Source organism: Magnolia sinica, chromosome 18, assembly GCF_029962835.1.
Source record: "Magnolia sinica isolate HGM2019 chromosome 18, MsV1, whole genome shotgun sequence".
NCBI classification, from domain to species: Eukaryota; Viridiplantae; Streptophyta; class Magnoliopsida; order Magnoliales; family Magnoliaceae; genus Magnolia; species Magnolia sinica.
Window position 1 is genome coordinate 22,646,026 of NC_080590.1, and position 24,597 is coordinate 22,670,622.

Consider the following 24,597-nt stretch of genomic DNA (forward strand, 5'->3'; position numbering starts at 1 on the left):
GAGATATTAAAATAGAAATTTTCATAAAGTAACTCTGATATTTGATTAATGAATATTTCTTCTTTGAACTTATACAGTCCAATATTTTTAATTTTAATCATCTATTTTAGTGGCTAAAAATGGATATCAGTTACTTTTAGATATATAAAGTACACTAGATTTACTATCTTAACAGCTAAAATTGAGTTGCACGTGTAACCCACGTAAGCATGGCTTGTTTGTGTGTATGTGGATGTACATGCACCTCAATTGTATAGATTCATCTTTTGTTTTGGGGGTGTTTCTATTCTCCGCATGGAAGTAGAAGCGCTGTCTAGCTGCCACGTGTACTTAGGCATTAGATGCAAGACAGAGTAACGATGTTCCTATCCGTTGCAGATCAGCAGAGTTTTTCTTTTTTGAGATGTGCATCATGCTTTGTAAACGCTTGTATTAGTCTTGCATCCGTCGCGTATGACTCTTCACCGTCCACATAAAAGAGTGTTCAATTAATCAGCACTGTCCATTTTGTATTTATGGTAATGATCAGATAGATAGTAGCTACTTACTGAAATAATTTTTTGAATATGATGAACGGTTTGGATTATTTCAAACTGCATCCATATGTGCAGAAACAATGGGTGCTTGTTACCTTACACAGTCAAGCGCGACTGACTGGATCGATCCGCCATGATGCATGCCATTGACCGTGAGAACGGTATACACTACGTTTCTGCTTTCATTATGATGCGATTAGTATTGTTTTTGTCCGTTTTGGTGGGCAGAGATGACGCTGTCGCTGTGGCCACATGATTTAAAAAACAGATGTCTTCATGGCCGTTAACGGAAATCATGCAAATTAGAGTCACGACCCATATCCTGAGCTGTGCAGAGAGATTCAGGCCACTTCATCAACGGCTAGAGATTGCGTGAAAAGGGTCCCAACCTTAGCCACGTTACAGCCATACTGGAACAGATGTGGGGGTCTGCAGAGGCCGTGAAATGATAAGTGGGGCCCATTGTTCTGTGATCATGACCATTGCCCCGTTGAGTCCTGGCACGTATGGATCATGCCTGGAAAATCTCTACGATCACGTGAATGTGGTAAGCATATGTATAACTACCTTTATATATGTAGAATTGGATTCGGAGTTGGTGGTTAAAGTGTTTAAGGAGAACTAATTAAGCCTGGGTTGGAAATGGGGAGGCTGGACGGATAGAACAAACCAACTCCGGCAAATAGGGCAGATAGTTTTTGAGCACATTTTCACGGAAGGAAACGCTCCGGTTGATGCGCTAGCCCGTAAGGGGAGCTCCTCTCAATCTCAGTTTTGTAGTAGTTCTTGGGCCGAGCTTCCACAACAGGTACGTGGGCTACTTGTCTTAGACAAGGTAGCGCTAGGTTCTATCAAGGAGAGGAAGTAGCTTTCCAGCCTTCTTTTCAGTTGGTGGGAGGGTTTTTCTTCTTTTTTTTGGTTTTGGTTTGTTCCGAGTTTTGTGGATAGTGGGATTGGAGTGGCCCGGTTTTTTTGTTGTTTCGTTTGGTTCTCGCCAGGTCCTTTTTATCCTGGGAAGAGCCGATTCCGTAAGATTCTGTTCAGAATGATATATATGAATCAAGTATTTTTTTGAATATATATATATACTGTACAGATAATGGTCACGTGTAGATATACGTGTATCTCTGTAAAGTTGTAAATATTAGGTTGAGGTTTTAGGATAATCTCCTTCTTTATGCAGTTCGGATATACAGAGGTTCTGAGATATTCATTAAGATCATCTTCTCTTCCTCGTGTTTAGACCAATATTCCGTTTGTCACGTGCGCTGAGGTGGTCTGATGATGAGAACCATCTATCATTTATAAGCTATTTTATAAGACTTGTGCTGAACTGATGGTCCTAAATATTACTATTGGGAAAATTATGAAAAGAAGACCTCTGTGCAAAAATTCAACTCTAAAATCAAAATTCAGTATCATTAATGATGGGTGATTATTGGACCATAGGTTGTTTTATGGTAATTCTTAGAAGATGGACAGTTCAAATCATCAGCCACCCCAAAGGAGTGACATTTGGGGTATCACGTCAACAAGGGGGAAATCACGTAAAGCGGCACTCAAACTGACAGGACTTCGGGAAGTAGTTTCTTTTCTAGTGTACCCTCCCAGCTCGTAGCGATTCTTGACATGCAGCTCTCTCTTTGTAGTCGTAGCCATTGCAGTCGGCATTCTATGAGCCTCTAACCACTTTTCAACTTCCTCTTTCAACCGGATGAAGATAAACAAACTCCTTCTATCAAAGCTTCTCCTCATCACTTGTGCATGCTTGTGCAATATTTACTAAACCCACTTGCTATGTATTAATAGCATGGGGCTTGTCTATCAAACTTCCAGGCATCAAGATATGTTTCAGGCATGGATAATTCTCATAAGAAATTCCAGCGAGCCAACTTCAAAACACGACTATAAAGTATAAGGTCAAAGGCTTTAACACGTCAAATTCATTTGAATTTCTTTCTCAATTCAACATTGATAAGGTGTTTTCTGTTTTTAAATTTCATGGGTTAGGTGCTACAATGGAATTCGTCTGAGTCCTCCTCTTGCCGCTTTTTTAATAAATATTAGAGACATGGCCATGTAATGTATGTTGAAGGCATTTGCGAAAAATGTAAAGAGGAAAAGGATGTGAGGTACACACAAAAATAAATATAAGTTATATTAATATAAGGGTAACATCGATTTTTTTTTTCTATTGTAAAAATGTCCCTATCCTTAGTCTAGTGGGTAAATATATACCACTCATGAGATGAAGGAAATAAAATTTAAAATGTCCATTGCTAAGTATGCATAGATGTTCAAATTACTTAATCTTCTTTATATTCAAAATCCCTTTCAATGTCCTTCTCAGATAAAAGTTTAGACATAAAAGAGTGATTGCATAGGTAAAGATAACCATGACTACTCTCATTCTAGATGGTAGACCAGCATGCGATCACTGTACGTTGTTGCTGCGAAGCGTTGTTATAGATGATACATGTGCATTTACTAAAAACTCTAGAATACATACATAGGATACTGGTAGGTCAAATTAGATTGTCTAGTGAGTTTCAGTTTAAATGTATGGCTGTTTAATTTTTCATTTTCATGGTAAATACCTCGTAAATGGCTCATTATCATTTAGAAAATGTGGACTTAAATATGTGTGCCCCATCGTGATATATGTGACACATCCAGTGTTTATCCTTTTTACCTTAACATTTTAGGGCATGAGTCCACAAATAAGGTCGATCCAAACCTCAAGCAGCCCACATCACAAGAGACAAAAGTCGTAAAATTTTCAGGGCCTATTTGGGAGCTTGGATTTCCTCCCATTGTGTTTGGCACCCAGATTTTAGAATCACCTCTAATCCAAAAATAGCTATGTATAACATAATTATAGGGGTTTGAATTTAATTACTAAATCAACTTTAATTTCTCTAATTAGTGTATGTATGTAATGTATGACACCATGGTTGTAACAAGTCTTTTGAAATATGTACTTTGCTTGAAAATGATGAAATTCCAAGTCTCAAGTGGGCCACAAGCACAAGATCATATCCGAGCGACTAACCAACAATTTTTAATCATTGATTTACATGGATAATGTTTGGACGACACAAATCATCATATGAAAGTATTTATAGTGATGCAATTGATCATTCAAGATAATCTAATTGTTTTGGGATGTCATTAGCAGGCCACGTGCCCACTAGATTAATAGTCTAGTGTCACACATGTTACACATGCAACTGTTGGAAGGATTTTAGATGTAATAAAAGGTGCCAAACGACGCCACTGTTGCATGGTTTTTTCTTCACAAGGCCTGCAATATTATTTATTTGTCATCTAACCTGTTCATGAGGTTGCAGGGACATGAAAAGGGGAAAACAAATGTAAGCTTAATCCAAAACTTCTAGGAACCTTAAGAAGTTATTAGCGGTGGCCATTCAACTTCCACTGTTTCCTATGGCGGGGTCCACTTGAGCTTTGGATCTGCCTCATTTCTTGGCTCATTCGTTAAAATCAGTTGACAAAAAGCATAGAGGGTGTGGATAAGCCATATACATCTCAGTGGGTCCCACATAAAATTTGCACCTCTCCTCAATTTTATTATTAGAAAAGTAGGCTATTAAGTCTCCATAAAAAATACACGGGAATTACATTAGTAAATAATTACTATCTATTTATGTGTATTTTCAACTGTGAAGTAAAAAACCAAACAGCCCCTAAACTAAAAAAATTATGCTTGTTTCATTGTTTGACAGAATATTCATTGGATATTTAAAATAATTAATGTCAAAGGGTCTTTCTTTAACAAACAAGTATTAAAGAAAAAATAAAAAAATCACACTAAAGAAATCCAAATTTAGAACAGTGACTTGGCAACCGTGAAATCCCCAATGCAGCCGGTTTGGGTTTACTGGACGCCGATTAGCCAGTGACAGTTGGACTAGCAAGATAGGTGACGTCACTAAGTTCTATAGGCCCCACCATGATGTATACCTTACATCCACACCTTTCATCCATTTGTAGAGATCATTTTAAGGCATGATCCAAGGAATGAGGTAGATCGAAAGCTCAAGTGGACCAGAACAAAAAACAGTGTGGCCAGTAACGCTAACCTTTGGAACCTTCCTAGGTCTCACCATAATGTTTTTTTGAGATCAAACCTGTTCATGAGTTCACACATGCATAGACTAAGGGAAAACATAAATATGAGGTTGATTGAAAACTTTTGTAGCCACCAAATTTATTTATTTTTAATGGTAGGTGTTCAATCCTCACTGCCTTTTGTGGTGGGGTCCACTTGAGCTTTCAATTTAGCTCATTCTTTGGCTCATGTCCTTTTAATGATCTTTCTATATGGATAGACGGTGTGGATATAACATATACATTATGGCGGGGCTCACAGAACTTGAAGAAGTCACTTCAGTACGGTGCCTCGCTACTCACGCTGTCAACTGTCAGCAGCTAATCGGCGTTACTTTGAATTTATGCAGTATTCATGCACGATTTACGAATGCAGGCATGTCAAGCATCTTTACGTGCAACCGAATGCGCTCTTCTTGCTTTATTGCCTCACTGGCAGCTTGGTTGGCTTCACCCTTCGAGCTTGAACAGGATTGGCCTGATAGCCAATCGTGCTGAACTCTGGAATCAATCCTACCTTTGTACTTTATTTTTGGCCATTTGGAAAAAGTAAATAGAAAATTGGCACGTGACATTGTAAGGCATAAATCCAATACATATATAGAATGTTTTTCAGAAAATTATTGTTGGCATAAATCCAATATTACATGTCATTATATAGTTGATAAAAAAAATATATCCATGCTATCCAAAAATTTAACAAGCGAATAGAGAAGTATTGCTTAGAAGTCCAAAATGTTGAACGTAGTTAAAAGAAAATGAATGATTAAAGGGACACTAAGAGACAATGATATCTAAAAGACCAACATGGCAACGATTTAGCTGTCATAACTAGTGTAATAAAGAAGAAAGCAACAGAGATCTACAATCAATTAAACATACAATTAAATAAAAACAAATTTATCTTTTATCTCAACTTATTTTAAAGTGTAGCAATAATGCAACACATAATCAAATCAAAACAAATCCATCTTTTATCTCGATTTATTTTAAGAGAAGCGATAATCCAATAGCAATAATTCTTAACTAAAGTTTTTAGTTGTAATCCAAATATATGCTCATACATTGGATTTATCTTTTATCCAATATCAAGCAGTTATTTCAAGAGATATATTCTTGCGGTTGCTTCTAATGACCAATTATGAGTTTTTTCTTTGGTTTAATTGTATTAATATACTAAAAAGTTCTTTCTTATGAAAGGCAAAGCGCAATTCAATTTTAGAAGAAAACCCTCCATTCATTTATCATGTGATCATTACAAAATTCTACAAGTGATTAAGTAAGCAATTGAACTTCTCAAATTTTAATCATATACATTCATATTAGACATATATACTTATTTTGACACTTAACGTTAATGTTGATCAGTTTGAATCAAGTCATTATATCGATTCTAGTATACTCACACACACACACTACTGATGGGGTTTTTTCCCCAGGCTCAACCTGTCGTGAGCTTCACTCAACTGGTCGAGGGCTGGTGCACGACCAGTCGTTGACTGACTCGATTCATTTTCCAGCGAGTTGTGATTTTGGATTTCTGAGGTACTCGACCAGTCATGGGATATGCTCAACCGGTTGAGGGTGCCGCTCGACTGGTCGAGGACTCTACACAACCAGTCGAGCTTACGCAAATTTAAGTCCAGATCTTATGCGGACTGCGAAAATTTGAGGCGGTTTCGCAAGGGGTGCGAAAGGGAGTTGCCTAAACTATAAATAGGGGTCCCTAGGGCTTTTCTAGGGCATGCAAGAGGTAATGCGAGAGAATTTTCTAAAGCTTTGAAAGGGTTTACTAAAAGGTTTAGGGCTATCAAAGGTGTAAAAGAGAGAGAAAGAGAGAGAGGAAGCTTATGGAAGGGAGGTTATGCTCGTAGAGGTGATCTACTGTGCACTCGACATCTCAGCGCTTCCACGTCCTCGTGATCGGTGAGATCTCTCCGTTTTTTCTTTTATTCTCTTATTGTTTATCCACTTGTGCGTGAGTGAAGAATGTTATAAAGTTCTACTTCATAGTAGATTGTTGATCTGGACGAGTTCCTGTGATTTTTACCTCTTTGAGGGTTTTCCACGTAAAAATCTCTTGTGTGGTGTGGTTTATGCTTTGATTTATTTCATTGCTTTATTATCCCATAATTCTGGTTTGATTTAGGAGGCCAAATCTTAAAGTTTTGTGCAAGGCCCCCAACAAAGTGATATTAGAGTCAGGTTCATTGAACAGAGTGGGATCGATTTTTTGAATTATGAAAGGTGGCTCATCAAGGATAATCAGCCTCAATGGTTCTAATTGGACCATATGGAAGTCTAAGATGGAGGACTTGCTTTATTGCAATGACTTATATTCTCTAATTTTAGGTATATCAGCAAAATCCAAGGATATGTCTGCTGATGATTGGAAGAAATTGGACCAGAAGACAGTGGAGTTTATTAGACAATGGTTGGATGATTCCGTATTCCACCATGTGTCTACGGAGACATCAGCCGTTAGCCTATGGCTGAAATTACAAGGGTTGTATGAGAGGAAGACAGCCGGTAATAAGATTTTCTTAATACGACGACTTGTGGATCTCTAGTTTAAAGATGGTAGTTCTTTGGCCGAGCACATAAATGAGGTCAACAATATAGTAAACCAGCTTTCCGTTATGAAGATGGTCTTGGATGATGAATTACAGGCTTTACTATTACTTAGCTCATTACCTGATAGTTGGGAGACATTGGTGGTATCTCTAAGTAACTCCGCGCCAGACGGAAAGGTATACATGCAACATGTAACTAGCTGTCACTTCAATGAGGAGACAAGGAGAAAGTCTCAGGGGTCTACTCAACAAGAGGCCCTTGTGAGACAGGAACGGGAGAGAGGAAAGAACAGAAAAGGCAGGAAGGCTCGAGATAAATTAAGAGGCAAGTCGAGTACTATGAAGGATGTTGAATGCTGGAATTGTGGCAAGATGGGCCATTGTAAGCACGAATGTCATAAGAATAAGAACGACAAGAAAGGAAAATGAAAGGAGAAGGAAGATGAATCAGACTCCACTGCGGTCGCTTCAGATGGCGACGTTGTAGTTATTCTTTCAGAAGATCACGATGTATATCTCACAGCTACGAGTCAGGACACCGACTGGGTGATAGACTCGGGAGCTTCTTTTCATGCGACTCCACGTAGGGACTTCTTCACAAGCTACAAGTCAGGTGACTATGGGCCGTGAAGATGGGAAATTCTGGCATATCAAAGATCGTACGGGTCGGTGATATTTGTATGAAGACCGATGTGGGCTGCACATTGGTTCTCAGGGATGTGAGACACATTCCAAACCTTCGCCTCAACTTGGTGTTGATGGAAGGTTGAATGATGATGACTATGAAAGCCGGTTTGCTGGTGGGCACTGGAAACTCATCAAGGGTTCGTTGATCGTAGTCAGAGGAAAAAAGTATTGCACCCTTTACAAGGCAAGTGTCAATATGTGCAAGGGTGGGTTGAACGCAGCAGAAGATTCAGCTATTGACATGTGGCACAGGCGTCTAAGCCACATGAGTGAAAATGGGTTTTAAGCATTAACGAGGAAGCGGCTCCTTCTAGACGTGACAGATATACCTCTCAAAACCTATATTAATTGTTTATCAGGGAAACAGCATAGAGTTTTATTTGTTAAAACTGCTTCTCATGTTAATAAAGTGCATGCATTAGATTTGGTTTATTCTAATGTTTGTGGTCTTATGAGGACAAAAACCTTAGGTGGGGCATTGTATTTTGTCACTTTTATAGATAATGCATATAGGAGAGTTTGGGTTTATGCTTTGAAATCCAAGGACGAGGTTTTTAGTGTGTTTAAATTGTTTCATGTCATAGTTGAAAGAGAGACAGATATATCATTGAAGTGCATCCGCACTGACAATGGTGGTGAATACATTGGCGACTTTCATGAGTATTGTAAGTCTTTGGGTATACGGCATGAACAGACGGTCCCAAGACCCCCAGCATAATAGCGTAACTGAGCGAATGAATCGCACCATTATTGAGATAATCAGATACATGTTATCCTATGCGAAATTGTCCAAGACATTCTGGGGAGAAGCAATGCACACGGCAGTGTATTTGATAAACAGGTCTCCATCAACCCCGTTGAATGGAGAAGTACCTGAGAAGGTGTGGACTGGATAAGATCCATCATACAGTCATCTTGGAGTGCAGTGCATCTGTTCATGTACCAAAGGATGAGAGGTCCAAGCCCGATATGAAGATCAAGTAGTGTGTGTTCTTGGGGTACAGTGATAAAAAATTTGGTTATAAATTGTGAGATCCGACCTAGAAAAAGCTCGTCAGGAGTAGAGATGTAGTATTCTTTGAAGATCAGTGTATAGAAGACAATGACAAGCTAGAAAAGAACCAACCTAGTTCAAGTGAGCTAGAGGACATAGATCTGGTTATTCTTCCCGTGGTGCCTGATGACGAAGGAGTACAGTAAGGTGCAAAGGAAAAGGGAATTCCTATAGAAGATGGACCGGGGGAGCAGCCCCCACTTGATCCACCTGTTGAGCCACGAGTGAGGAAGTCATCTAGGAACAGACAACCGTCCAAAAGGTGCTCGCCGCATGAGTACATTACTGACTGATGAGGGAGAGATAGAAAATTATTCTGAGGCCCTAACCGACGAGCATAAGGGGGAGTAATTGAAAGCTATACAAAAGGAGATGGAATCCTTGCATAAGAACTACACTTATGATATGAGGAAATTGCCTAAGGGCAAGAAAGCTTTGAGCAACAAGTGAGTGTTCAGAAAGAAGGTTGAGTAGAAGAATTCACAGACGAAGTTCAAGGCTAGACTTGTGGTGAAAGGGTTCGGTCAGAGGAAAGGTATAAACTTCGAGGAGATATTTTCACCAGTAGTGAAGATGACATCCATACGGGTGTTGCTTGGGTTAACGGCTAGCATGGATCTGGAGATAGAGCAGTTAGATGTTAAAACTGTCTTTCTTCATGGTAACCTGGAAGAAGAGATCTACATGCACCAACCAGAAGGGTTTGAAGTCAATGACAATTGTACAAGAAGTTTGACTCGTTTATGTTGAAGTATGGGTATGACAGAACGGAGTCGGACCACTGTGTGTTCACGCGTAAGTTCTCAAATGGTGATTTCTTAGTTCTATTATTATACGTTGATGACATGTTCATCATGGGAAAAGACATCAAGAAGATCGACAGACTAAAATAGGAGTTGGGTAAGTCGTTTGCGATGAAAGAAGGCCTAACAAATCATAGGAATGGAGATAACCCGAAATAAAAGCAGTAGAAAGCTTTAGCTATTACAAGAGCGGTATATTGAGAAAGTCTTAGAGCAGTTCAATATGAATGCAGCAAAGCCGGTCAGTACTTCACTAGATGATCACTTTAGATTAAGCAACAGGAAGTGTCCCAAGATGAAGGCAGAGGTGAAAGAGATGTAGAAGATACCCTACGCATCAGCTGTAGGAAGTTTGATGTATGTTATGGTGCGTACACGCCCAAACATAGCATATGCGGTTGGTGTTGTCAGCTGGTATCTTATCAATCCTGGCAAAAAGCATTGGACAGTGGTGAAATGGATACTACGGTATCTAAGAGGCTCATCCAGGTTGAGCCTATGCTATGGTGAAGAAAAACCTGTGTTAGAGGGCTACATAGATGCAGCTATGGCAGGTGATATGGACTCTAGGAAGTCTACATTGGGGTTCATGTTCACGTTTGCAGGGGGAGCGGTCTCTTGACAGAGCAAGTTACAGATGGTCGTAGCATTGTCGATGACAAAGGTCGAGTACATTGCAGTTACAAATGCATGTAAAGAGATGTTTTGGATGAAGAGATTCCTACAGGAACTTAGCCTGAAGCAGAAGCAACACATGGTCTATTGCGATAGTTAAAGTGCTATACACTTGAGCAAGAATCCAAGTCAGCACTCCAAGTCGAAGCACATAGAGATTTAGTATCACTGGATCAGGGATACTTTTGAACAGAAGGTGTTATAGCTTGAGAATGTCCACACAGATGATAATGGGTCAGACATGATGACCAGGGCTTTACTCAAGAGCAAGTTTGAGGTTTGTAGAAACCGGACTGGCTTGAAGATGACGGATTTCTCCTGTGTCTAAAAGGGGGAGATTTGATGGGGTTTTTTCTCCAGGCTCAACCGGTCGTAAGCTTCACTCGACCGGTCGAGGGCTGGTGCACGACTAGTCGTGGACTGGCTCGACTCGTTTTCCAGCGAATTGTGGTTTTGAATTTTCGAGGTGCTCGACCAGTCGTGGGATGTGCTCGACTGGTCGAGTGTGCTCAACTGGTCGAGGACTCTGCATGACCAGTCGAGCTTACGCAGATTTGAGTCCGAATCTTGTGTGGACTGTGAAAATTTGAGGCAGTTTCGCAAGGAGTACGAAAGGGAGTTGTCTAAACTATAAATAAGGGTCCCTGGGGCTTTTCTATGGCATGCAAGAGATAATGCAAGAGGGTTTCCTAAAGCTCTACAAGGGTTTACTAAAGGGTTTAAGGCTATCAAAGGTGTGAGAGAGAGAGAGAGAAAGCTTGTAGAATAAAGGTTATACTCGTAGAGGTGATCTACTATGCACTCGACATCTCAGCGCTTCCACGTCATTGTGATCGGTGAGATCTCTCTGTTTTTTCTTTTATTCTCTTATTGTTTATTCACTCTTGCGTGAGTGAAGAAAATTGTAATGTTTTACTTCATAGTGAATTGTTGATCTAAACGAAGTCCCGTGATTTTTACATTTTTGAGGGCTTTCCATGTAAAAATCTTTTGTGTAGTGTGGTTTATGCTTTGATTTATTTCATTACTTTATTATCCCATAATTCTGGTTTGATTCGGGAGGCTATATCCTAAAGTTTTGTGCAAGGCCCCCAACAACTACACGTGACAAAAAACAAATAGAGTGCCAACACTAGTGCATAGTGGGCACTAGACCCGAGTCCAACCCCTATGACAAGCCATGCCAGAGACCATACTGGCTTACTCAACCAATATGTGTCCATGTATGGTTTTAAGACTCGAACGGATTTTTGATGCGTCTCATCCAAGTTGACTCAGACACAATCAGACCGGTCAGGTGGGATACCATGAGTCACCCTTGAAGCAGGCAGGTCCCAACTCAACTTACAGCCAAACAAGTGGATCCGAGTCACCTAATCTTCTATATATATATATATATATATATATAGGCATATGCTGCAGTTCTCATTTCTGGCAAGCGAATATCACGTTCGCTTGGTGGACTATGCCCGAATCTTTGGATGTAACAATCACAACCTTTCAATTTGGGCCTGCAAACGGATGGTTAAGAAACAAAACTGTAATGACTGAAAACTTCCCAAGATTGGTTAGGATCTTCTGATCAGGGAGATTTTTAAGCATGGTCCACTAACTGTCCAACGGCTTGGATCACCAAACCTTGGGACCCACGTGTCAGAATCGAAGAGCATACTGTGCAAATCCTTGGGACGAGGATCCCATGATTCCTCTCCATCTGGTGCTTGGATAAACCGATCAGATAGACATAGAAAGTACACTCAGCAGATCCAACGGTAAATAACAAAAGAAGAAAGAAAAATCAGACAGTTCGGGTTCAGAACCCAACCGTTTAAACGGTGTAGAAAAGGACCTCGAAAGACAGAAATCGGCAGTGGCTAAAATTCACAGGAAAAAAGGTAAATCGATTGGACGATTAAAATCGTCCGGTCAAGGCACCTTCTTGGGAGCCGTCTATGGTGGAGCCACGAATGAACTTTTTGGATCTCTTCTGCTTATTACAAGTGTACGGTTGTGGAACTCGGAGCCGAGGACACGTGAGCTCCTTTCTTTATCACGTCCATCAGTTGCTGGGCCCCACTGCTTCCACTAATAAGAACCTTTTCCTTTTCCCGTGCCATAAAAGACGTGACCACCAACCTTTTCCTAATCTCTATACAAAGCGAGATTAGCTGGTGAACCAAGTTAGAGGTGAGGCTGTGAGGGCCTTCTACATCTGTCGTACCTCCATATATGCTTACTTAAATCAAGGCCTTTGATCTGGTGGCCACTAGTTGAAGGACACGGCCTGAAATTTGGGTGCATTTGCTGTGATTTACCTATTAAAAATATCTGTATAGAAACCCTGTAAGCTAAGCTTAAAATATAACATGTGTAGGGGCCTACCATGGTGCTTGGGAGACATCCGTACTTAATGTATGTTCCCCTCATGATCTCTCTAGAACCAAAATCAGGCCGATCCAAGATTCAGCTGTCCACACCATTTAAAATTATTTCTAAAACCATGAGGATATTAACATTTTGTATTCTCAATGTTGTATTCTATTTCTAGCCGTTCCTGGAATAACCAATTAAAAACTGATTGTGTATATGTGAAAATACACATGCCATGGTGGCACCACACATAAGCCCATGGTTGGTGTCTTGTTCCCATTGTTCCCCGGTGCGGTCCACCCAAACGGTGGACTCCACTTATTCTTGGCCTCGGGGCCTACCATATGGAGAGACATACTTAAATGAGCTGAGTCGGGAGTCGCCTGAGCTGTGGGTAAATGAGCCCAGCTAGCTCAAAATCTGTGCATTAACTAACCCTTCGTGGCTAGAGACGGGCAGGGCAGGACGCAGTCCGCTTCCCAGCCATAGGTGTTCTGTCTGTCGTATTATTATTATTTTAATAACTGAACACCTACAGCAGGTTGTATGGTGCAACTGTTTTGGTTTTATATTTTCTTTTGAAAATATCCAATATTTTAAAGGGGAAATACTTTATAAAAATGGGTGGACCGAATGTAGGTGATCAGTTCTCACCAATTAATTAATCATTATTGCTTATAGTTAGGTGGCCGGATGGAAAGGATTCTCTATATCAACCCTTTTTAATATTTCAAATGAGTGGTGTGATGGTTCCATGGCACGCCATGAAATGTAATGGAGGGTGCGGATTGGCCTCATGGGATGAAGTTGGCCACAGTGATACAAGTTTATGGGTGAAAGGTCTCGTCTCAATGGATCAAAGGTGCGCTAGTAATTGACTCCCAAAAAATCTCATCGATGGACTCATTTGGCACCTTGACTCACACATCCTAGGCTTGAAGAAGGTTCAAAGGTTGAAAAGGTTTGGTTGTCGGCAGATTCAAAAAAGCCAAATATGAGTTATTGAGACAGTACAGTTCCTATATAACATTGGTGTACATGGTATAAAAAAAAAAAAAAAACTCAGGACTGAGGAGCGACTGGTTCTGTCATGAGTCGACCACGTCACCCGAGTGAAGGGTGACCTGTGATATTAAACAGGATTGGTTCCAACTGAGTCTGAGTTGACTTGGACGATTCGCATTAGACTCATCCCACTCTTAAAACCACTTGGAAGGAGATTATGTGAGAAGGAGAGGGTATTAGGTTGGTCCTACTCATCCCACTCTTAAAACCACTTGGAAGGAGAGGGTATTAGGTTGGTCCTACAGTTTGTTATGCCAGTAACAGGGCCCAAGCTGCTAATAAGTTGGCAGAGCCGTCGGGTGATGTATCAACTGTTATTGCTGTAATCAATGGACCAGAATCGTCTATAACACCTGCTTCTTCAGCCTCTGGAAACAATGTAACCTCTGAAGTTTAAACCACCTGAGTTGTGGAAATACAGAATGCCATGATATCCCGTACCCATTGTTCCCTGTGGTGTGGTCCACCCAAATGGTAGATCCCTCCTATTCTTGGCCCCAGGACCTACTATCGTGCGACGTATCTCATTGATAGAGTGGTCCCACAGACAACATGGTGGGCCCAAAGCGTTATTGTTGAATGGTTCTCCAGAAAACAGGTGTTGCGGAGTATCAAGGGCATTATCAACTGATATTGTTGTCCAAAAAAAAAAATTTGATACTTACATATGTTGAATTTACCATTAAATGCCATTATTAATTTAATAGATAGAAATCTAACAGGTATACTTATTTTCATACGCCAATGGTCTGTAAGGTTTTACAATATGGTTCAGGTTTCTACTTGTGTCATATGGGGGGCAAGGGAGGACCATGGTTCAATGATTTTAAAATGTTGAGCTTACAGGACCCATCATGATGGCCCCCATGTACTAACTTCTCCCAATTGGAAGGCTTTTAAACCTTTATTTTATAGCCAATGATTAGATGGTTAGGGATGAAGGCAGGACAATGGCTTCAATTCAACCAAAAACAAGTGCACATGTTAAATGGTTATCCAATCAAGGGGAACTTGGGTGCAAGGACCATCTAAAAGGTGAGGCCCATATATAATCTGCTTGGAACACCAAACCAAGGGCTGCTGTTAGAGCTGGGCACGGGATGACTCAACTCTCGGCAAACTCGATTTGTCCGACTTGATCTGAACTGAGTGAGTGAGTCTATCTGAATCGAGTTGACTTCGTCCAATCAGAACTCAAACCAAGTCGAGTTCAAGTCACCCAGTAACTCGACTCGACCCGAAATCCAACTCGGTACTGACTCGACTCGATCTGAAACTCAACTTGTACATATATATTGAAAAAAAAAAAAAAAAAAAACCAAGATCCGACGTTTCAAATCTGAGATGCCGTGTAGCTGATGGAGAGGCTGCAATTCTGGCAAGTGAATCTAGGTTTTGAGTGGTGAGCTGCACCCGACTCAACTCAGTGCCAACTCGACCGTACTCGGTACTTGTGACCAGACCCGGACTCGGATCGGGTCAGGCATGCTGGACTCCATAATGAGTCAGTTCATGTTCGGGTCAGAGCTATTTCAAAACTGGATCGAATTGGGTCAGCCCTAACTCGGTCCAACTCGACTCGATGGCCAGCTCTAGCTGCTGTTATGCAAACTGGAAACCTGATCGTTACTGTAAAACCTTTCAGCACATGTTTTTACCTCTGTAACATTTTGGGTTCACGTAATTGGTTGTGCCTGCCGAATATGATCACTGGAACACATCCACCATTGTGATCCACATGCTTAGATTATCTTATGATCAAAACTGTTCGTGTTCTGGATGCTACTGCGTACAGGCCTCTGTTGGAAGTTCTACTGTAAGGATGATTCTGACGACAGCAATGTGCAGATAAATGTAGAACACTGAAAATAAAAATTGCAAACTCATGATTTCATGTTAAAAAGGTAGGCTTACAGAAAGACCAAGTCGACCGTTTGAAAGAGGCCACTAAACAGTCGGCCCATAGAACCCGTTCGGACACACTTCCTCAAAGTAGGGTTTCCGAAAAAGTGCTTTTTTGGCAAAAACCAATCAGATTGATTTTATTTTTATTTTTTGTTGAGTTGGCATTTTAGCACCTACTTTGCCAAGTGGGAGATGAGAAGTGCATCTAAATGCACAAGATCAGCTGCTGCTTGGATGAAACTACGTTTTGACAGTATACGCCTTTTTGGAGATTTGTGTCCAAAAGGGCCCTTAATTTAATGCAGGAGCATTTTCAAACCGGGCTCGAGTGGGGTTGCTTGTGGGATGCACGGGTACACTCGGGATGGATGCGGCCCACGGAGGAGGTCTCATGTTCGAGACTTCTCACCAGGGGTGATTAATGGGCATTTCACACCGGGCTCGAGTGGGGTAGCCCGTGGGATGTGGGGACATACTCGGGGTAGGCGGCCCATGTGATTTGGGGCCCACGAGGGGGGTTCGGCTGAGGTCCTAACCCATGCGATGTGGGGCCTGGGCTATGAGATAAAGGGATTAATTCGTCATACTCTAACAATTCGAGCTTTTAGAGCAAGTGGTTAATTGTTCTGCATCAAATTGATATCAGAGAGGGAGGTCTCGTTTTCGAGCAGGAGGTCTGGTTCATGAAAGCAGCAAGAACATGTTACAAGATGGCTTGAGAGATCTTCTATCCACCAATTGTGGGGTCTACCATTGGACCCAAATTGATGATCCAAAAGCCTGTCCTGCGTCACAGTCTCTACCATGCAGTGACAAACAATTATTAAATAAATGGAAGAACAATAAAAAGTTCAATTCATATTTACACTGGGGATGCAGATAGCAGAAAATCTGGCAGTAGTCTTTGTAGTAGTACCCCGCAAAAGGGACACAATGGTTTTGGGTATTCAAGTAAGCTAGAAGACTCATTTAGAGACCTAAGATCTAAAGGGAATTTGGACATTCTAAACAAAGCCCGAGGCGCCAGTTTAGAAGCCCACCTTTGGCAGCATACACAAAACCACAGTGGAGTTGTAGGGCAAACCTTCATGGAGACCGAACAACGAGCTTGCTTATGGCTTTGGCCAACATTGTCATTGCACTCCACACCTTTGCAGAAAGCAACTTCAGGAGATTCAAAAGGGACAGAAGCAGAACAAAAGCTACATTTCTCCTCCAGCACGTATTCACAGATATAGTGGAGCCTGTCCAGAAATCAAAAGAAATGAGGAAGTTAGAAAATGGTTTACACTAACAGAAATGTTATGTTTGGAAGAAAAAAGAAAAGCAAAAAAAAAATAAAAAAATGGAATAGAGCAAGAAGAATGCTTTCAACCAAATAATATTTTGTTAGCTTCGAGCGGCATGCGAAATAAACAAAATACAGTTTTTGGGGCACAACAGCAGTAAAACATTAACCCATCCATTTCAGTTTCATATTTCATGCCAACCCAAATGCACAGAAAGTTCAAAATAAAGCCATCCACTGACAGATTAAATCAGAAGTGATGTTTGGCACTGTTGCAAACTACCACAAATACTAGCAGCTACCTCATGGATGCAATCAGAAGGCATGCAATGATTAAGAGCATGAGCAAATCATGATGGTGAAAGCAGATATTATGAGATCAACAATGTTGTCATTGAGTGTAGGCCATAGCAAAAGAAGACAGGTGAGTTAAAAAAAAAAAAAACTGCAGTTGAGTAGAAAATGAATTGGGGAGAAGTATTTTGAACTGATTTTAGATCAACTCCAATTGCAAGTTAAGCACATTCTCAAATAAAAGCACATTCCATCCACATGTTGACAGGTTAAATAAGTTCTAAAATGAAGCTAGGAAGAAAAGTTAATGCAGAAAAAGAAAAGACAGCAGGTATGGGCTTGAAGGCAGAAGACTTTACATTAGAAGCAAGCATGCCATTTTACATACATAGATTACATTTGGAAAATCCAGCCTTTCGGACCAAAAAAGATAAAAAAAACATTTAGAAGATCCAACTTCCCAAGGTCTACACTAGCGTCAAGTGACAATTGAGATATACTCAAGACCATCGCATCGCATTTGCACTTTGGGGTGAGAAAGGTGGCAAAACAGAAGCCTACATAATGTGGGCTCTATTTACCGTGTTGCCCTAGTCCCCAACTGCCAAGCCTACCATGTTGACTTGGATGCGCTGCCCACTGCAGTTTGGTGATGCAGTGTGTGTGGATACATTATCCAATTGAATTACATTTACTAGTCGAATGAAGTAGAAATAATAAAATTGTTAACTTCTTTCATTTACATTCACATTTATGCCAGGCTCCAAATTGCAATTAAGTTACTTAGGCTGCGGTCAGTTCATAGCCATTTCAGGAGTAGAGAATGATTGGCAATTTTGGAATTTCTAATTTTTTTTTTTAGGGGTGCAATTTGGCAATTTCTACACGGTAGAATTTCAAAAACCACTTTTGTGTTGTATTGCAAAGAAAGACCTCTTTCATATAAAAAATGCATCTTGATTTTTGGAATTTCTGCTAAGCAAAAAAAATTCAAAATCACAAATTATTTTTATCACAGCCCGAGCCAAATGCAGCCTTAAGAGTTGAACTTGAAAGATGTGTAAATGCAATTTGAGGGTGGCTTCCTCATTATGAACACTAGGAACATCATTAATCTTTCTTCATTTCAAATTGACATCTTTGCATTCAATCTCATTTCTACATCCAAAGACGGCCTTGATGTCAGTCAGGACTGTAAAAGTCCGGGGGAGCCACGACAGGATTTGATTCCCTGTTATTCATTTATCTCCATAGAAACATATCTATATCAGGTGCATCCAAAATTTTGAATTTTCAATTTTAAGTCTGGATAATAGCAATCATCATCATCATCTAAGCCTTACAAACTAATTGGGGTCGGCTACATGAATCATGTTCTGCTATTCCACCCATCAAGGGCCATAATAGTCAATAGCGATTAAAAAATAAATAAATAAATCTAAAACTCGAGAATATTGATGCACGAGAACTTACAACAGGAAGACCAATGTAACAAACAGGAAACCACCCATTAAAGGCAATCAAAACCAAATACGAGTGGTACAGTAAGAGAATACCTCCTGCCAAGTTTTCCAACTTCTGGTCCAAGGCATTTAAGTTGATCCTGAAGCTGGTCATGGTTTCTGGTGACCCACTGTTCCATCTGTGCAACTCCAACTGGGAGCCAACATGTGCCACTAGGGAGAGTTGTGCCAGTACAAGAAACATGGCTTAAAACAGCAGCAAAAGTAAATGCCACAAGCCTCTCTCGCAATTCTCTTTCACTGCAAATTAGCAGCTCAATCCATAGCTTCAGTCCAGCATGTTCGTCATCATTTAATCCACCCAACTTGTGCTGTTTGCTGTCGAGTATATCCACCTTCATCTCAGACAGCATTACACGTCGACAAATAATGTTTAGAAGGTGCAGATGGCGGGAATCGATCTTGGGGAACAAATTTGGGGCTTGAAACAGAATCTCCTCAGTTGCAAGGCCTGGATGATGGCTCAAAAACCAACTTGAGAGCCATTTAAACAGTATAGCTTCCACATAGTTCGATGCAGACTTCTTGAAAACCAATAGTGCTGAGATGACATCCCAAAGAACCAGCAGCCCACCAGCATGGTCATATGACTTTAGAGACCACAAAATGTTAGACTCCCAGCAGGATAAGTCGCTGTGGGATAAACCAGGAAAAGTCTCTATACTGCAGTCTTGGTGCTCGTCTGATGGTGATCCCAGCTGCAGTCCACCAGTCCAGAAAAATTCAACAGCTGCCTTTTGGGTCCTGAGCATGTTGCATAGAAAGGAGGAGAAGCATCAAGGTTGATACACTTTGAGTAAGTTTTGCAGCATAGAAATAAGGGAACCTTAAGGGCAACACGTCCTTGAGCAAATAACTGAGAAGATAAAAAGCATGAAGAGTAGACTGGGTCCTTGCTCTTGCTCCAGTGGTGGACTCTTAGGAGTTTCAACACCTGGTCAAGGGTTCGAGCACCCATACGTGGTGAAAACCCACTACGGTGTGAGTGTGTGGCGGTGTGTGTGCTTGTTTAAAAAAAATTTAAAAAAAAAAAAGAAAAAGAAAAAGCATGAAGAGTAGAGAGTAGGCCAGACTAGGGCTACTCCAACGCATCAGTTCTGATGGAATGTCAGCTGAAAAAAGTGTGTACCTGGCCTGATACATTGGATCCAAAAGTTCAGGGTCAAAATTGCGAACCTGGAAACAAACACCAAGCGCACAATTATTTTTTTGAGCTCAAGTTCACAATAATTAACCATATGTTCAATAGAAGGAACAGCTAATGATCACCAAAACGATGGACGAGAGACAATCAGGTATGTGAAAATGAGAATCTAACAGCAAAATATTGGTGAATGAAATTATTCAAGTTTCCAAAGCAATGTAAGAAAATCTTTGTTGTTAGACTATAGTTTGATTCTTACTTGAATGAAAAGTTAGTCAATCATCATCGTAGCCTTATCCCGGCTATTTGGGGTCAGCTTTATGAATCCTGTTTTGATCAACATCTGAAACAAGAGTTCTCAGGGTAGCTTGGCAAAAGTTCAATGACAGCCTGCCCACCCGATATCAAGCCTCCATTACCCTGGCTGATTGCAAATTCAACCAGGGCTTATCTAAATTCCTTTTTTTTTTTTTTTTTAATAAGAGGAATTATGTGATCCTTGGCCAGAGGATAGGTATAGTGTCCTCACAACTTGACTAGGTATAATAGGGACTCATGGTTTGTGATCCACAAATCTTCCCTACGTGACAATCCACACTTTCCGAGCAAAGGGACAATCAATGGTGATTAATGCATTATATGTTTTCCATACACATTATGCAAACATTGGGAAGCACCATCAACCTATTTTGAAGATTATTAATAGTTTGCACCTTCTTCCTCCCCACTAGCCACAAAAAAGCCACAACCTTAGGAGGAGCACAATAGAATCAAGACTTGGCCGTCTGATGATGGCAGTCTTCCATCATGGTCTTTTGAAGCACCTCATTAGTAACAAAAAACCTGCCCGATTTGTCGAATTTCCAGGCCATCAAATCCCAAAGAGCTGCCATAAAAGCTAGCCTCCATACCATTCGATCTTGGTTTACAAACCCCACCTCCCTGCCAAGCCCAAAGAAGATCTTAAATTGTACCCGCAACCCACACCATCTTAAAGATTTCGAAGCACCCTTCCCACACTTTCTGAGCAAGGGGGTAATAAATGAATAGATGATTAATGGATTCTACGTATTCACATTATGCAAACATTGGGAAGCACCATCAACCTTTTTTGAAGATTGTCAATAGTTGCACCTTCTTCCTCCCCACTAACCACACAAAAGCCACAACCTTAGGAGGAGCACCATAGAACCAAGACTTGACCGTGTGATGATGGCATTGTTCCATCGGGGTCTTTTGAAGCGCCCACTCTTCCATCGGGATCTTTTGAAGCACCTTATCAAATGAGCGAACAAAAAACCTGCCTGATTTGTCGAATTTCTAGGCCATCGAATCCCTCTTCCCCCTATTGGAGAGCATCCTTGGAGCTTATTAATGTAGGATAATTAACCACTTGCTCTAAAAGCTCGAACCGATAGAGCATGCCGAATCAATCCTTTTATCTCATAGCCCAAGACCCAAATCCATGGGTTAGGTCCTCGGTCGAACCCTCCTCGTGAGTCACAAATCCATGAGTTCTGCTCCCTCATGGGCCCCAATCCATGGGTTCCGCCTCACACGGGCCCCAAATTCATGGGTTCTGCATGCCGCCCACCTCGAGTGTGCCCTTGCATCCCATAGGCCACCTCACTCGAGCCTAGTGTGAAAATGCTCCTGCATTAATCACCCCCGATGAGGAGTCTCAAACATGAGACCTATCGCTCTAATACTAATTTGATGCAGAACAATTAACCACATGCTCTAAAAGCTCGAACTGATAGAGCATGGCGAACTAGTCCCTTTATCTCATGGCCCAAACCCTAAATCCATGGATTAGGTCGTCGGCCGAACCCTCCTCGTGAGCCCCAAATCCATGGGTTCCGCCTCACACGGGCCCTAAATCCATGGGTTCTGCGGGCCGCCCACCCCGAGTGTGCTCCTGCATCCCACAGGCCACCCCACTCGAGCCCGGTGTGAAAATGCCCCCACATTACTTATCTAACAGCCTAACAAGCTCCTCCATCTTCTCATCTCTCAAATTCCTCCAAAAAGTAGGCAACCAAACCACCCCACCACCACAAAAAGAGAAGCACCAGACAACTAAGGTGAGCTAGATTTGGGAACTCCGATCAGCCACACATCATCCCAAAACCAAATCCTCTCCCCATTCCCTAGGAAGAAGCAAACCCCTTCCCTAATCCTTCCTACCACACTAGAATCTGCCTTCCACACAACCAACCCTATATAAAAAGATGAGCTTTAACACCCCCCGATCAGCCACAGATCATCCCAGAACCAAATCCTCTCCCCATTCCCTAGGAAGAAGCAAACCCCTTCCCTAAAAAAAAAAAAACTGAAAAAGCTTGTATCAGCCTTATAACGGATCATTATGGGGCCATTACAAGGGTTGTAACAGCCACTACAGCCTTTACGATTTCGTAACGTGTAACGGTTGCCATTGTTACCTTTACGTAACAACCTTTACGACACACCATGCTTCGAAGCCATTAGGAGATGATGTAGAGTCGGTAGTTCCCCAACAATCACCCACTCCAATACCAAAATGGTACAATCTGATTATCGAGCCAATGAGATCTCGACACTTGAATCACAAAAAAAAAATAAAATAAAAAAATGGACAAGAGTATACTCACAAGAATATTTGAGCAGAGATGAAAAAACTTCATTAATATCAAACTTCTTCTTACAATACTTGAGAAAAAACTCACACTTACAAAATTTTAGAATGCCTTCTTCCCACACTACCCATCCTTTTATAGACCCTAAATGAATCTTCAAAGAGAATCCTCCCAACTAAGAGATTGATATCAAATCAATCATAATTGATTTCAAGTCAATATAATCTACCTAAGATGCTAAAAGCCTAATAATAGTAAAAACAAATCTAGGAAATAATCCTTCAAATCTTCAATCACAACTCCCCATATCTTCAATCATATCTTTAAATCAACCTCATATTTTCAACAAAAGTAAATTACAAATATTGATATTTAGACCCCAAATCTATAAATAACGTCTAAAATCAGCATGTTGGGCCCAACAGTAGGTCGTGGGCCTATATTAAAAACCATACTAATAGGTATGTCACATAGAGATTTGTGATAAATGAAAAGGATAAGAAAAGAAATAACATACCTAACTTGAAAAACTCCATGAATATAGAGAAAGTAATTAATTGGTTTTTACATGATTGTATGAAGGAAATACCACATATTGAAGTATCAAGATGAGATGTGGTTGGAGAAATTCCAAACTCGAAATCCATTGGTGGATATGTGATAGTAAAGGTGAATACAAGAAGGTTGATTTCCAAAGATGAAAAGAATCAAGGATCCACTGATTATCTGTAACACCCCGAACTTTTCAATACCCGAGTATTGAAAGTTCTCGAGTGTTACCATAAAATTTAACTTAGTACGTACATGTGTACGATACCAATTTAGCCAATCCTAACCTTACACCTATTCTCCAACATGAATATGACCCTCTAGACATAGGATCAGTGGTTAGATCTCTACTTATGTCGACTTTAGAACACCTAGAACTAGTAAGGAGTGAGTATGAGGCACTTTCGCTTCTGGATCACAAGATCCAACCGTTGGAATTATAGATCAACTATGAAATTCAAGACAAATCATTGGAGCTGGGCCTTGCATCGTACGTTGATGGATATGATCATCAAAATTGGTCATTAGATCCATCTAAAGAACTCTTGGGCCGTCAATGAATCGTCTTGAAATAACTCATCCATTCAAACCCATGTCGCCCTCTCAATTGAGGTGTAGGGGCAAGGAACGACGGAAATGACTGATGATTCTACCCTAAATAAGATTATGAACCGTCAAATATGCCAATGATCAGGTTTGGAAAGAATCTGATTGTCGGCTTGGCGAAATTAGCAGCTAAAGTCGAAGAATTCTAAGGCGCGGCCCACCTGGACTTTTGATCGGCTTGATCTTTGGCCAAGAACTCCATTTGGACTAGGGAACCAGATGGTCGGAACAGATTCCTCATGTACATCACTATGGACTTGCACCCGAAGTGCAATAGATTGCATGGCTCGGTCAAACAGGCTTTGACCGAGAAAATCTCCAAAAGAGAGATTTCCTCTACGTTTTCCCGCTAGCAGCGATTCAAACGGACGGTGTTCATTTGCAACGTCTGTGGCCCACCTTGATTGACCAACTGAAAGATCAAGACCGTTTAGCAAATGCAGTCCCCACCTTCGACCAAACTCAACACACGGCGAGGGAAGAAACACACCACGATCGATCGAAGTGGGCCACTTAAAGATCGGATCCACCTTAGGTTTTGGCTCACGACCTAATAGTGGTGTACAAAACAGATGAAGGGAGCGGATCACCTAGAAAGTTATCAAAGGTGGACCCCACCGACTCCAAAAACGAAACCGGAGTTTAACTCCTTCTGCAAACCAACGCCAGCAGGAAACTCAGGCGTTTTCAAGAAATCCCACGCATAACGCGCCTGACACTGAGAACCAACTCCCAATCCGAACCATCCAAGATGGAGAAAAAGGAGTTCCGACCTT

General features: G+C 41.0%; 1 protein-coding gene and 1 long non-coding RNA gene across 6 annotated transcripts in view; both read right to left on the reverse strand.

The window, feature by feature from the left end:
- Positions 1–16,647: 16,647 nt before the first annotated feature.
- The window catches only part of LOC131234044 (uncharacterized), a 49,645-nt gene continuing 41,695 nt past the window's right edge, over positions 16,648–24,597 (reverse strand). For all 5 annotated transcript variants that reach the window (XM_058231011.1, XM_058231009.1, XM_058231008.1 and 2 more), the window contains 3 exons: positions 20,034–20,080; positions 18,938–19,648; positions 16,648–17,043 (listed from right to left, as the gene is read on the reverse strand). In XM_058231011.1, coding sequence (XP_058086994.1) covers positions 16,662–17,043; positions 18,938–19,648; positions 20,034–20,080 — 1,140 coding nt within the window. In that variant the 3' untranslated portion in view covers positions 16,648–16,661. The remainder of the gene's footprint in view (positions 17,044–18,937; positions 19,649–20,033; positions 20,081–24,597) is intronic.
- Positions 20,504–22,123, reverse strand: LOC131234045 (uncharacterized). The gene is made up of 2 exons (XR_009165470.1): positions 21,183–22,123; positions 20,504–21,112 (listed from the first exon to the last, which is right to left on the reverse strand). It is a non-coding gene; the product is annotated as an uncharacterized LOC131234045 (long non-coding RNA).